The sequence below is a fragment of the Notechis scutatus genome, chromosome 1 (genome assembly GCF_049901735.1).
Source record: "Notechis scutatus isolate UNSWTSFEM ecotype Mainland chromosome 1, rNotScu1.2, whole genome shotgun sequence".
In the NCBI taxonomy this organism is placed as follows: Eukaryota; Metazoa; Chordata; class Lepidosauria; order Squamata; family Elapidae; genus Notechis; species Notechis scutatus.
This window is the reverse complement of record NC_142009.1, coordinates 65,877,580-65,890,327: the sequence shown is the minus strand read 5'-3', so window position 1 is coordinate 65,890,327 and position 12,748 is coordinate 65,877,580. Positions and strand designations below refer to the sequence as shown.

The 12,748-nt window shown below is 38.0% G+C and overlaps 1 protein-coding gene across 1 annotated transcript; it reads left to right on the top strand.

The window, feature by feature from the left end:
• The first annotated feature begins 6,842 nt into the window (after positions 1–6,842).
• CDC42EP3 (CDC42 effector protein 3) lies at positions 6,843–8,959 on the top strand. Its single transcript, XM_026680729.2, has one exon. The coding sequence runs from the start codon at positions 6,993–6,995 to the stop codon at positions 7,761–7,763; it is 771 nt and encodes a 256-aa protein (XP_026536514.1). The 5' UTR covers positions 6,843–6,992; the 3' UTR covers positions 7,764–8,959.
• The last annotated feature ends 3,789 nt before the right edge of the window (positions 8,960–12,748 follow it).

Genomic DNA, 12,748 nt, shown 5'->3' with positions numbered 1-12,748 from the left:
CTTTTTTCCCCTTGGCTAAACCAGGCATGGGTGTGGCCAGCGCGTGATGCATCCAGCCCATGGGCCAGGAGTTTGACAGCTCTGCCTTATATAAAATACAGCCAATAAACTAGCTTAAAGATAATGGTTTGCATGTATTTTCTTGCCTGTCTTTTCAGTAATTTAATGCACACTAGCAATATTTTGACTCTACTGTGTTTATCTCTCCCTCCCTCTCTCTCTCTCTTTTTAAGATATAAAACTGGTTTCATGCTTTCTGGACCAGCCATTATTTGCACAGGTTTCTCAGATTTATATGCACATAGTTTTTCCATAATAGTCTTACAGTACTAGTGTCCTTTCCTAGCAGCTATTACACAAACATTTATACTAATCTCATAACATTTGAAGAATAACTATATTGGCAAGGAAACTCTACAAAGCCATAATTTTCAGGCCTACTCAATTTGTAATAGGTAAATGAAAACCTCACAAGTCTACTGAAAAATTTCAACTCTCATCATTTATTCCAATTTCTGCTCATGTTTACCTTAAATCCATCAACAAACTTGTAAATTTCCCACAGTAGGTTGAATAGCTGCTCACAAATTATATAAGGGGACTCTAGCAAAAGAAAATCCAAGTGTAAGCTAGGTTATTTATAATTCATAAATTTTATTTATTGTTATATTCTGCAGTCTGACATGTTTGAATTGCATAGCAAAGAATTCTGGAGGCTGTGATTCCCCACATTCTCTATTTTGATATCTAAATATTAATAAGAAATTAGTTGCTTTTTGAAATGAAGAATAAAAAAATTAAATAGGCGACATTTATACATATAGTCTTTCTTTCTAATGACTACTTATTTGTTTCACTTGAGATAAAGAAAAATACAGAGATAAAGACAAAAACAACTCTCACCATTCAAATTGTTCCATTCATGAAATAAAAATTCAATCCTATTGATTACAATCAAACACATAGCATAGCTGTCTTAAAATCCACAGATGTAACTGAGATGTACAAATGTTCCAGAAGAATACCATAAATATTTTTAAATGGTCAACATGACTAACTTCAAACTTATTTAGATCACACTAATAGTTAAGGTCCTTTCTTTTTAGGGCTTGCCTTATTTCTAAATGTCCACATTCTGTTGCAAGCTTGGAAAAGAATTGTGTAAACAATGAGTAACATAGCTTTTATTATCCAGCTGTGTTCTAAATTGTCATTGTCACCATAGTTTTGTAAGTGTGGATTTGACAACTGATTTCAGTATTTCAAATGAAATGTTCTCCTAATCAGTTAATGAACCTTACACAATCTATAAGACAATTAATAAACGTTATATGTTAACAAATGTACAATTCTTTTGTTGTATAAAACCTGTCATTGGTTCAGATTTCCCACATGAGATGATTTGAAATAAGTCAATGGAAAAAGCACTAAAGAGACAAGAGAGGGATTATAAAAATATAAAAGGGACATGTATATTTAAATAATTAAAAATATGTTTTAATATGCATTTATCACATATATTATTATTTCAATTTTGTCTTTTCTTCTATTTCAGATCTATCCTCTACTGCAACGACACAAACTTTGCAACATTAAAAAACAACAAAAGGTGAGCATTTCCCATAAACCATCTGTCAGAAACAGTTGATTTGTTAAATTAAATAGCAATAGCACTTAGACTTATATTCTGGTCCATAGTCCTTTACAGCACTCTCTGAGCAGTTTATATTGCTCCCAACAATCTGGGTCCTCATTTTATTGACCTCAGAAGGATGGAAAGCTGAGTCATTCTTGACCCAGTCAGATCAAACACCTGGCTGTGGGCAGAATTAGCCTGCCCTATTGCATTCTAACCACTGTGCCACCTTGGTTCTTAAATGCTTATTAAATACACACATTTAAATACTGACATATTTTTCTAATAGCATACATTGAGGGCACAGAGAGGCACCTTCAGGAGAAGAGGAAATATGTGGATTGTGTTATACTTAGGAATGAAGGGAAATATATGTGTCCCAAGTTAATTTGATACGAACCAAACTGGGTTGATCACCAGAACGAGAGGTTTAGTCTTCCGATTCCTGACAAATTCCTTGAGGATGGACTCCAGTATGAGTCCAAAAGCTTGAAAGACTAAATGTCTGGTCCCAGTGAGCGACCCAGATTGGATCCTATGTGATACTTTTTTAAGCTGTTGGGTTCAAATTCTGAGCATTTACATGTAGAACCATGATAGGATAGGTTTACTGTTTCTACATTTATGCATTTTATTAGAAAAAATTATGTTCCAAATATCTCTAGATTGAAACTCCAGCAATCTAGTTCTTTACCCTATAAATGATTTGTAAAAATCAAAATGATTAGAATATGGACAGGATTTTGATTCTAAACTGTTGTCCCTTAAATAAGAATATGATTTAGGTATTTTTGATCAGCTATTTGATTATTTTTTACCCAAGGCTGCAAGCAATCAGGTAGTAGTTTGGTAGTAGTCTGTAGTGCTGCCTGGCACTTAAATTGCAGAAAATTTAGCATAGAGTATCATTTTTAAACATTTTTAAAAAGTATAAAATAAATCTTCATAGGAAACAATGGAAGCACAACTTTGTTCTTACCCATTGAAAAATAGTTTTAAAATAAATCTTCATAGGAAACAATGGGCACAACAAGAGGATGCTTCAACATACATTCATTTTCATTGAGTTAAAAAGAGTTTTTTAAAAAGTAGACATATTATCAGGCACTTAGCTAACAGGCATATCAGAAAAAGAGGATGCCTCTTCAACATACTATTCACATTTTTCAGCTTGATGTTACAAAAGCCAGAGAGACACATACCCGTGTTTCTCACATAATAGGCCGGGCCATTGACCAAAACGCGTCTTTTCGGGTGACCAATTCCCCCCTTGCATGGTGGGTGGGCGGCGGCGACAGCTTGGATTCGGGAGACCTTCGGGTTCGCCACCATTGGCTGCCGCGCTAGAGCAACGCCGCGGTGTTTGGCGACACGTGCGGCTAGTCAGGCTCCTCCCTGCAACCGGAGCCCTGATGAGACACTTGGCTTCAGGCGCTCCCATCTTCCCTTTGCTTTCGAAGGTAAAGCGACTTATTTTACAAAGCCTCCCTGCCCGAGAGGGCAGCCCAACCCCCACGTGGGAGGCTAATTTCCGGGCCTCTTCCGTTCCTCCCCGACCTCCTCTACACTGCGCACCTCTGACGCGCCGGTCCCTTCAGCCCAGTGAGCTCTTCCACTTCAAAGAAAGGCCAGGCGGGCGGCTGCGAAGCAGCAGCAGCGGTCTGAGCCGCTGCAGCGGAAACAGCCACCACTCTTAGCCCGGCGGGGAGAACGAGAGTGAGGTTAGCGCCCGCCAGCCCGTCCTTCCCGCCTTTGGAGGCACCTGCACCGAGTGCCTCCACGGCTCAGTTTCCCCTACCGGCGGGTCCTCCTTCGTGCGGAGGGCTGCAGGGAAGGCGCTCGCGGCTCTGGCGCGGCCCTGGCAGGATGAGCGGAGGGTCCAGCGGGAGGCGCTCGCTGCCCACCAGGGCCGCGCCAGAGCCGTGAGGGCTGGGCAGAGCTGGGAAAGTGAGCCGTGGGTGTGTGCATGCCTCCTCCTGCCCCTCGTTCCCAAATCTCGCCCGGGTGAGCCGCGGCTTCCTCACCTCTCAGCAGCAACCAGGAGGAACCGGCTGCAGCCCTCTAATCCGCAGCGCAGATGTTGACCTTGCGGGGAGAGAGAGGGAGAGATCCTCTTGGGCGAGCGCCTTCCCCTGCAGCCCTCCGCACGAAAGGAGGACCCGCCGGTAGGGGAAACTGAGCCGCGGAGGCACTCGGTGCAGGTGCCTCCAAAGGTAGGAAGGACGGGCTGGCGGGCGCTAACCTCGCTCGTTCTCCCCGCGTCGGGCTAAGGGTGGTGGCTGTTTCCGCTGCGAGTAGCTCAGACCCACTGCTGCTGCTTTGCAGCCGCCCGCCTGGCCTTTCTTTGAGGTGGAAGAGCTCACTGGGCTGAAGGGACCAGCGCATCAGAGGCGCGCAGTGTAGGGAGGTCGGGGAGGAACGGAAGAGGCCCCGGGAAATTAGCCTCCCCACGTGGGGTTGGGCTGCCCTCTCGGGCAGGGGAGGCTTTGTAAAATAATTCGCTTTACCTTCGAAAGCAAAGGGAAGACGGGAGCGCCTGAAGCCAAGTGTCTCCTCAGGGCTCCAGTTGCAGGGAGGAGCCCTGACTGGCCGCACGTGGCTGCGCCAAACGCATTTGCTCTAATGCCGCGGCAGCAAGGGAGAAGGGAAAGCAACGGTGGAAGGTCTCCCGATATGAAGTGCCCCACCAACGCAGGCAGCACCATATCCGGGCATGCAACAAAAGTACTTCCTAACGGCAAGCCCCCCCCCTCTTTCCCCCCCATTTCGCATGTTTAATATGGGGTTTAATTTTGGGGGGAGGGGCTTAATTTGATTTTATGCCAATAAAACATGGTGGGGCTTCCTATTGGTCGAGGCCGTATTGTTGGAGAAACACGGTATTATATTTCATTCTATTTTCTATAGGCATTATCATCCCACCTTTTTCAAGAGATGAAATAATACCTGTGGTATATTTTGGGGTTTTTTTAATCTTGGGGGAAGCAAGGACAGAAAAAGCAACCATGGTTGTTTTTTTTAAAACTGTTTTTCAACTACAGGAGTAATATTACTATCAGATCTGAAAACATGGAAGACTGCAGGAACAAACAAACCAGTCCAAGCAATCTGAAATATATCATGAGGCACCTTTGCATGATTGATTGGTTCTTCTTAAAGTTTGTTATTTTTAGAATCTTACTCCAAATCCATAAATTAAAGATTTCTATTTCTTCCCTTATTTTTCACAGTATTCATCTTTTACATATTACTACTAGAAAGGCTATTGCCTAACTGTTCCAGCTTTGCTGTTACAGAAATAACCTTATCCTCCATAATCTTATCTAAATTTTTGTTGCATTCCTCCTTAATCTCCTATTTGCATTTTTAGTACATGTACATATTTATCTGTTCCTGAGCTCCCACTTCTCCTTTTCTTCAATCTCATTTGTTCTATCAGATCATGATTATTCTTGAGAGCATTCCTCCTCTACCTATATTTCCCTGTGATTTCTCTTAAAAGAGCTCTCATTTCCGTTTTCTGGTTATATGCCTCTGGTTATTGACATTCTTGATTTACATATCTTTTCTTATTCTTTCTTGCTTGAAGATAAAAGCCTGTTTCCAGTCATTGTGCATGCCTCATTGCTCAAGCCTTTCATCCTCTCTCTGGTTATCATGTTGTGAAAGCCACTTGGATCTTTTCCTCATTTAAATTTTGGGAATATTTTCTGTTCCCTTGGTTTTCGCAATATAGTTTCTTCTTGAAGGCAGTTGACTTCACTCAATCCTGCAAAGTTTCATATATTTTTTCTTATCCCCATGATAGGTTACTCTTAGTTTCAGCATATTTTTCTTTCTTATGCTTCTATTTATTTATTTTTTATTTATTTATTTATATTTAGTTAATTACAATAGATTTGGTTAAGAGCAACATTTTGAGAATTTTGAAGAATTGTCTTTTAATTTTAAAGGGCTGTAGTGTTGCAAAATTTAAGGATTTAGAATATTCAGTTTTCTTTTTTTCTGTCATTATATAATTGGAATACATTTTGTATTATTATGGGAAGAGCCACGTATACAGTTGTATGTATTAAAATAACTGCTACTTAGTGTGTGTCCTTCCTTATGAAATATGAAATTCAGAATAGGAAGTTAATTGGAATCCCTGATTGAAATCTGCTTTCATGGTTTAAATTCCATTTGTTTGTCGAGGAAGTGATTATTTAAGGAAGTGATTATTTAAGGAAGTGATTATTTAAGGAAGTGATTATTTAACTGGTTACTATAACAAGGCTAGATTTCAGTGAGTGACTTTTAACTGATAATTTAATCATGGTTTCATTTTGTTAAATTGTTTTAGCCTAAAATTGGCAGCCAGCCACTAAAAGCAAATTTGGACAGGAACAAAACATGTCAATAAGGTTTGAAAGTATAGTTTTAATACTATGATTATGATTTCAATATTTATATTTAATCTTCACTTGCAACTGGAGTATCTGTATGTTGATGTGTATACATACACACCACACACGGGTAGCAGGACAGCTAACCCAACTCATTAAACTCTCTGCATGAAATATTACTTGGAACAGAATTTGCCACATTATACAAATAGGAAGTTAGACCAGTTTTTGAACTAATCACCTGGATGAGTCAAAAGATTTGTAAGCATTTGTGTAAGCAATTTTGGCGTTGACCTTTAAAACCTCAAATAGAAACATATTTCAGCTTTGTGTTTCAAAGGCAAACAAATGTGAAGGTCCTTTTTGGCATAGATGTTTAAATGGAATGTCCTTAAGTGTGACCGCTAAACATAAGAATTCTATTCCATAATACAACAAGAAAAATGAGAAACCAAATAGTAAATTTATCAAGATAGTTGTGTTTGGCAATTGTGTCCAAGGAGCCAAAGTTAGAAAAAAGGCTTGTTAGCGCTTAGATTACTTTTTTATCTTGCTTAACGAAAACAAAACTACTTCACAGAGTTAATCATGCCAGAACTAATAAAAGTATCATTCATTGTTTCTGCAATAGAGATTGAATGTATTACAGAGAGTAAATACTAAGGTATATTTTTTTCTTTTACAGGGTTGGGAGAGAAAGCAACAAAGCATTCTAGCTCTCAGTCATCTTGAAGAAACATACCATACATAAAAACAACCCAGCTTCCAAAATTTTGTTTGTGAGACGGAATCGGTGGTAGTTATATGAATGTTTTTATAAATGATACTGCAATCAATAATGTAGCATAGATTTATACCACACACAAAAGAATAGGTTGGATAAAAAGCTTTGGTACATCTAGAGTATTCCCCCACCCTTTTTTTCTAAACAACAAAGACTTAAGTCTTCTCTTTCCACATAGTGTCAAAAGATGCCAGCCAAAACACCCATCTACTTGAAAGCTGACAATAATAAGAAAGGAAAGAAATTCAAGTTGAGGGACATTTTGTCTCCGGATATGATCAGTCCACCATTGGGTGACTTCCGCCACACAATTCACATTGGGAAAGAAGGACAACACGATGTGTTTGGAGATATCTCTTTCCTGAAAGGAAATTATGAGCTTCTACCTGGAAATGAGGGAGAAACAGCAGCCAGCCAGTATGAAGGATGCAATGAATTCCTAAGGGCAAACAGCACTTCTGACTCAGTGTTTATTGAAACTCCTTCTCCCGTCCTTAAAAATGCCATATCGCTTCCTGCCATCGGTGGTTCTCAAGCCCTTATGTTGCCCTTGTTGTCACCAGTGACATTTAATTCAAAGCGGGACTCGTTGGGACCCCTGAGGAATCCCAGGCATAGTTGTGAGCCCGTAATGGAAGAAAAGTTGCAGGAGAAGAGCAAACACTTGGAGAATGGGAAAATATACAAAGATGACATCTCATGGAAGCAGAAAGCGCCAGCATCATATTATACTAATGGAACAGACAGCCATTCAACTAGCCATTCAGAACAATACACCAAATGGCAAACAGAGGAATTCCTTGACAACCCCCATCTGTCATGTGATCAAACCAAGATGCAGCCTAAATCAGAGGATCCTCTGTCAGACCTGGCAGAGCCTCTCCTTTCTTTGCAGCTTGACCTTGGACCCTCTCTTTTGGATGAAGTACTCAGTGTAATGGACAAAAATAAACTATAGAACTTGCTGCTTTGTGCCCTCTCAGTTTTCTTCAAATAAATATATTTGAAATGTGCAGACACCATCCATCCAATATCAAACAATTAAAGTTGCAATCTGACGCATTACTGATAGTCTCACAGTGTTTTTGCTTATTCATAAAAAGGTGTCAAACCTCAGCTGATTTGAATGAGGAAAATTAAGTAAATATTTAAATCTCAGCTATGGAGAATAAATGAAAAAGAAATAGGCTTACCTTTGGATGGATTGTGCCTTTTTTGTGTATATAAAGAAATTGGTTCTTTTTGCAATTGACATGTTTTCTAAAAACAAATGACTTTAAACTATTTTTTTACATATTTTTCAGCATGGCAAATGTTTTCAAATGAGTACATATTTTAATGACACAATTTTCAGCTGTATTAAAATGTTTCATTAAAACAAGAGATGTCAATGTAATATTTGACCTTATTCTGAAAATCTGAAAGTGTATGATTCTCAAATATTCCATGTATGCCAGGCAGAAGTTTTATGAAATAAAAATAATTAGTTCAAAATTATTTGTAACTCCCCAGAATGATGAAATTCTTTTTACTAGTACTACTATAACGATTGTTATTATATTAGCAATGTTTTCCTCCCCATTCTGGCTGCACTGTTATTGTTTAGTGTTAATGTATAGTTCTAAATTGAAATGGGAATGGCTTTTTCTGTTCAACTATTAAGAATGTGTAGCCAATACAAACTGGTGCCACTGAAGTTAAGGGCGATTCCTGTGCAAGCTCTTACGTCAATACATTTTCAGTACTAGACAATCTGAAGAAATAAAGTGAAGTTAAAGCTGCATTATTTTATGAGCTGAAATCTATTTCTATGCACATTACACTTTTAACAACTTCTACAAACAGAAACTCTTGTGATTGCACCAGAGAACTGTTGTTTCTTTCCTTTTTTTGAGAATCTGAGTATAAACTGTATATTTGTGTGCATTCACATAAAATCCATAGTTTGATCTTTTAACTTTGTCCTCTTGGTTATTAATATTGACAAATGTTTAAAATTTTGTGATGGATTCTTTTACATTTTAGAAGGAAGCACCAACTAGTTACAATGCTCAGAAGAGGTTGTGCTAGATCAATTGGTATTCAGGGACTATTGTGATGGTCCTGAGTTGCGTAGATACTTTGTGCAATACAATAAAGAATAAATATGTAAAATCGTGTTTGTGATTGCTTTATATATTATAAAAGAATGGATTAATTTAAAATGTGGCTGAGTATTATTTAACATATTCCCATTACATTGTTCTAACTACTACTAGTAGTAGCATTGTATAGCAATTGCTATGATTTTAACCAGGTTAAGTATGATATATGAACAGAATGGATCTCTATATTATGAGCTGTGTACACTAGTGTTATAATTAAAATAAAGTAGTATCTTTATTTTTATTGCAGTTCAGATTTCCCTACTCGAGTTTTTCAATTAGTGTGGAGCTATTTTGTCACTCTATTATATCAATTATACAATACATAGATTTGTATACACGTGGAAGTGGATGTCTAAACATGGTTCTGCTATTGGACTACATGAGATCTCTCTTCTAGGGCTTAATGCTCACATACTTAAAGTTATTAAAGTACGACATCCATACATTATTTCTTTAAAATCTGATATAAAGTTATCTGTTTTCATTATTTATATTCAGAAAGCGAATTCATTCCATTTTAACAAAGATAGGGTGGCCTATTTTCCCTTAACATTTATTACTTCTGCAATGTTAGTCATTAAAATTTTGCCAGAGTTGGAACAATTAAGGAATGCTACCTAATGAGATTTCTGATGCATGTGATACATAGAAGGCAATTACATTGGGCATTAAATCAAGAACAGTAGTAGAGCTTTTACATTACAGAATTGTAACTTTCCAAAACCCAGTGCCTTGCAGGTGTGAATAGCTTTGATTCCCCATAATCCCTAGCCTAAAAGTAGGCTTCTAAATCTAAATCTCACAACAGGTTTCATATGTCAAGCTCACATCGTCATGGCAGCATCACATGACGTATTGGGACTTTTTCCCTGTTCGCTAAACTGGGCATGGCCAGCGCGTGACGCATCTAGCCCACAGGCTGGGAGTTTAACAGCCCTGATCTAGCAGGATAAACTGCAGAAAAACTAACATTTTGAACAATATGTAGTGTATTGTATTATTGTACAGCAACTGTTATGACTTTAACCAGGTTAACAAGTTGTATGAATGGACCTGATTTCCAAGGAGAAGAAAGCAAAGCCCAAACAAAGCACAAATGAACTCAATAAATGTGAACTTTCTACCTTTCTGTCAAATCAGCAAAAACATACTAGAAGTGTTGGAGGATTGGGGGAGTGGGTTTGTGGGAATGGTTTCATCTTTGGCAGGGCCAGATAGTCTTTATTCAGTGTAGCTATAATGGAATCAGAAAATACAATTTTCCAGGACCTGCACTGACCAGAAGTCTGATATTTTTGGCTGCACTTCAAGTTTGAGACAATCTGTTATGTTGCCTTTAAGAAAGTGTTGTTCTTTGGAAAGGAATCTCTCACTCGGGAAATATATCAGGTGATCTTGCAATTAAGATAATACCTTTCTGTGTTTTGTATTATTTGATTATTTCCCTTGCCACTTTACTGGATAGAGAAAACTATTTGAACAAAATAGCAACTGCTTCTATCTGAGCTCATCAAATGAGAATGCTGATGTTGTGAGAACCTGACTGTTTTCACAGCAGTAGACCACTCAGGAGACACTGCACAAAAGAAAGAAGGCTAGTTTGAAATACATGCCAAAGGCAATCCTTCTGATATGGCTTCTTTGCTAATGCAGATTTTGAAGTTTTGTGGCATGAAACAAGGAGTGTGATCCAAGATACTTAATGCACTGTTATAACCCATTGGTATCATCCAAAACAGTTAAACATATGCTTAAATGCATTTCATTGGAATTGGTGATACTTTAATTTTCACCAATTCTATCTTCTTTTGCTTTTAATTTCAGGGTAAAATCAATTGGAGTTGGTACCAAAGAAGTATTTTAATAGATAGCTTGGGAATAAAAATATTTGCCAGAGAAAGATACATCTTTATTAGGACAAATCATCACACTATAAAATTAGGAGTTAGATCAAAAGTTCTGCAGAAAACTTCTCAGCAATGAAACAAAATGTTGTATTTTTTTATTGCATGAGTGCCAAATTCGCCAGGTCGTGTTGCCATCACATGATGTATCACAACGGTTTTTTCCCCTTTGTAGAGTTGGGGTGGGCATGGCCAGCATATGACACATCCGGCCTGTAGGCTGCCAGTTTGACACCCCTGCTCTATCATATGATGGACTGCACTATTTCAGTATAAGAAATTGTAATTGCTAATTAGGAATTCAGTGAGTTATAGTTCCAAAACAATTGAAGCTCACCAGTTTGGAGAAATAAATAATAGGAGGCAATTGTCTTAAATACAACTGTAGATTTTAAATTGGAGTTTAACTTACCTTCTTTAGCATTCTGGCAATATTTGAGCTCTGGTGTTAAACTTGGCCCTGAGGCTTGGATTGCACTGGAAATTCCTGATGCTTTCACCATCTTGAAATTAATAAATAAACTTAACCAGCTCTATCTTGAGTGCTGAACAAATCTTTCCACAGCTTAAGTAGAAAAGTGATGAAGCTGGGTTATACATTCTTTATTGCAATGGAATTCTATTTTAATCTAATTCTCATTGGACCTATATTATTCATAATTTGAAATAATTGCCTTGCATGTTCACTGGACCTTTGACCAATAACATCAACCTGGATTTATAGATCTTGCTGGAGATAGACTGCATCTGGAATACCTGTAATCAATATGTTATGGTTTTGTCCTATCCTTACCCTATTCTGGCAAGATGCAAAGCAATAAATTATCCTTGTCCTTGACTCAGCCTTAAAAATGGTCAGCTCTCAATTTGATCCTCAGCACATTCCATCAAAAACAGGAGGTTACAACAACATACTCAAAATGACAGGTTTATGGACTGCACTGGGAGTTAAGATAAATTGTTCCTTAGTGAAAGAAGCATTGATCCAATAGTCTTTGAAATTTTAAATGAGGATCTTCTAGAACTTGCAGTCAAAAACAACATTAACTAGTATGCTGCTAGCACAAATTTCTCGATACTTGTTTCACTTTCTTCTTTCCAGTTATATTTCCCATTTTAACTCTTTAATTGGGTCAAGAGACATAGATAAGGCTATATATGATATTTGGGAGTGCTTTTGGTTAAATATCTTCTTTTCTATAAATAATAACATTTTTTTTAAAAAAAAAAAATGGGGCAGTTGGATTACAGGGCAAGGGCCAAGGGAGAGTAGGGCAAAGATATTTAGAAATCATATAAGATTGGACAGAGATGCTAAATGTTGCCCCTTTACACAGTAATAAATTGAAAACCTTTCCTCACATGCAACTAACTGTGGTACCAACTCGTAGCTGTGTCCTTGTGACATTTCCTTCACCTGATCCCCAGCCCATACTTGAGGCAGCCTTAAATCATCCATAGCTCTACCATTGTTAAATTGGTGTTTTCCCCTTATGCCAACATAAGCTTTCCTTAGATACATGTAAATGCACTCTATCAGACATTCCTCAGTTACCCTTGGTATGAGTTCAGCATGGCTTCCATCAGCCATTTTAGATTGGTATAGGGATATATATAGAGTGCATTTACATATATCCAAGGAAAGCTTATGTTGGCAAAGTAGGCTAGCAACCAAATTTAAAACAGAAACGGCTGTGAAAGCCTGACTCACAGACGAACACAATACACAAGCCTGATGATGGCAGATGAGATTCTGCCAAAACGTCGCTACAACTTTAAAAGCACAACTATAATGACGTGGGAAAATACCCGAACAAAGCTGAATACCATACATATAAATACCCGCGAAAACTTAAGAAAACACACACACACACACACACACACACACATCT

Excerpts from the sequence above, each read along its gene's own strand:
- CDC42EP3 (XM_026680729.2), top strand. The coding sequence starts at position 6,993 with ATGCCAGCCAAAACACCCATCTACTTGAAAGCTGACAATAATAAGAAA.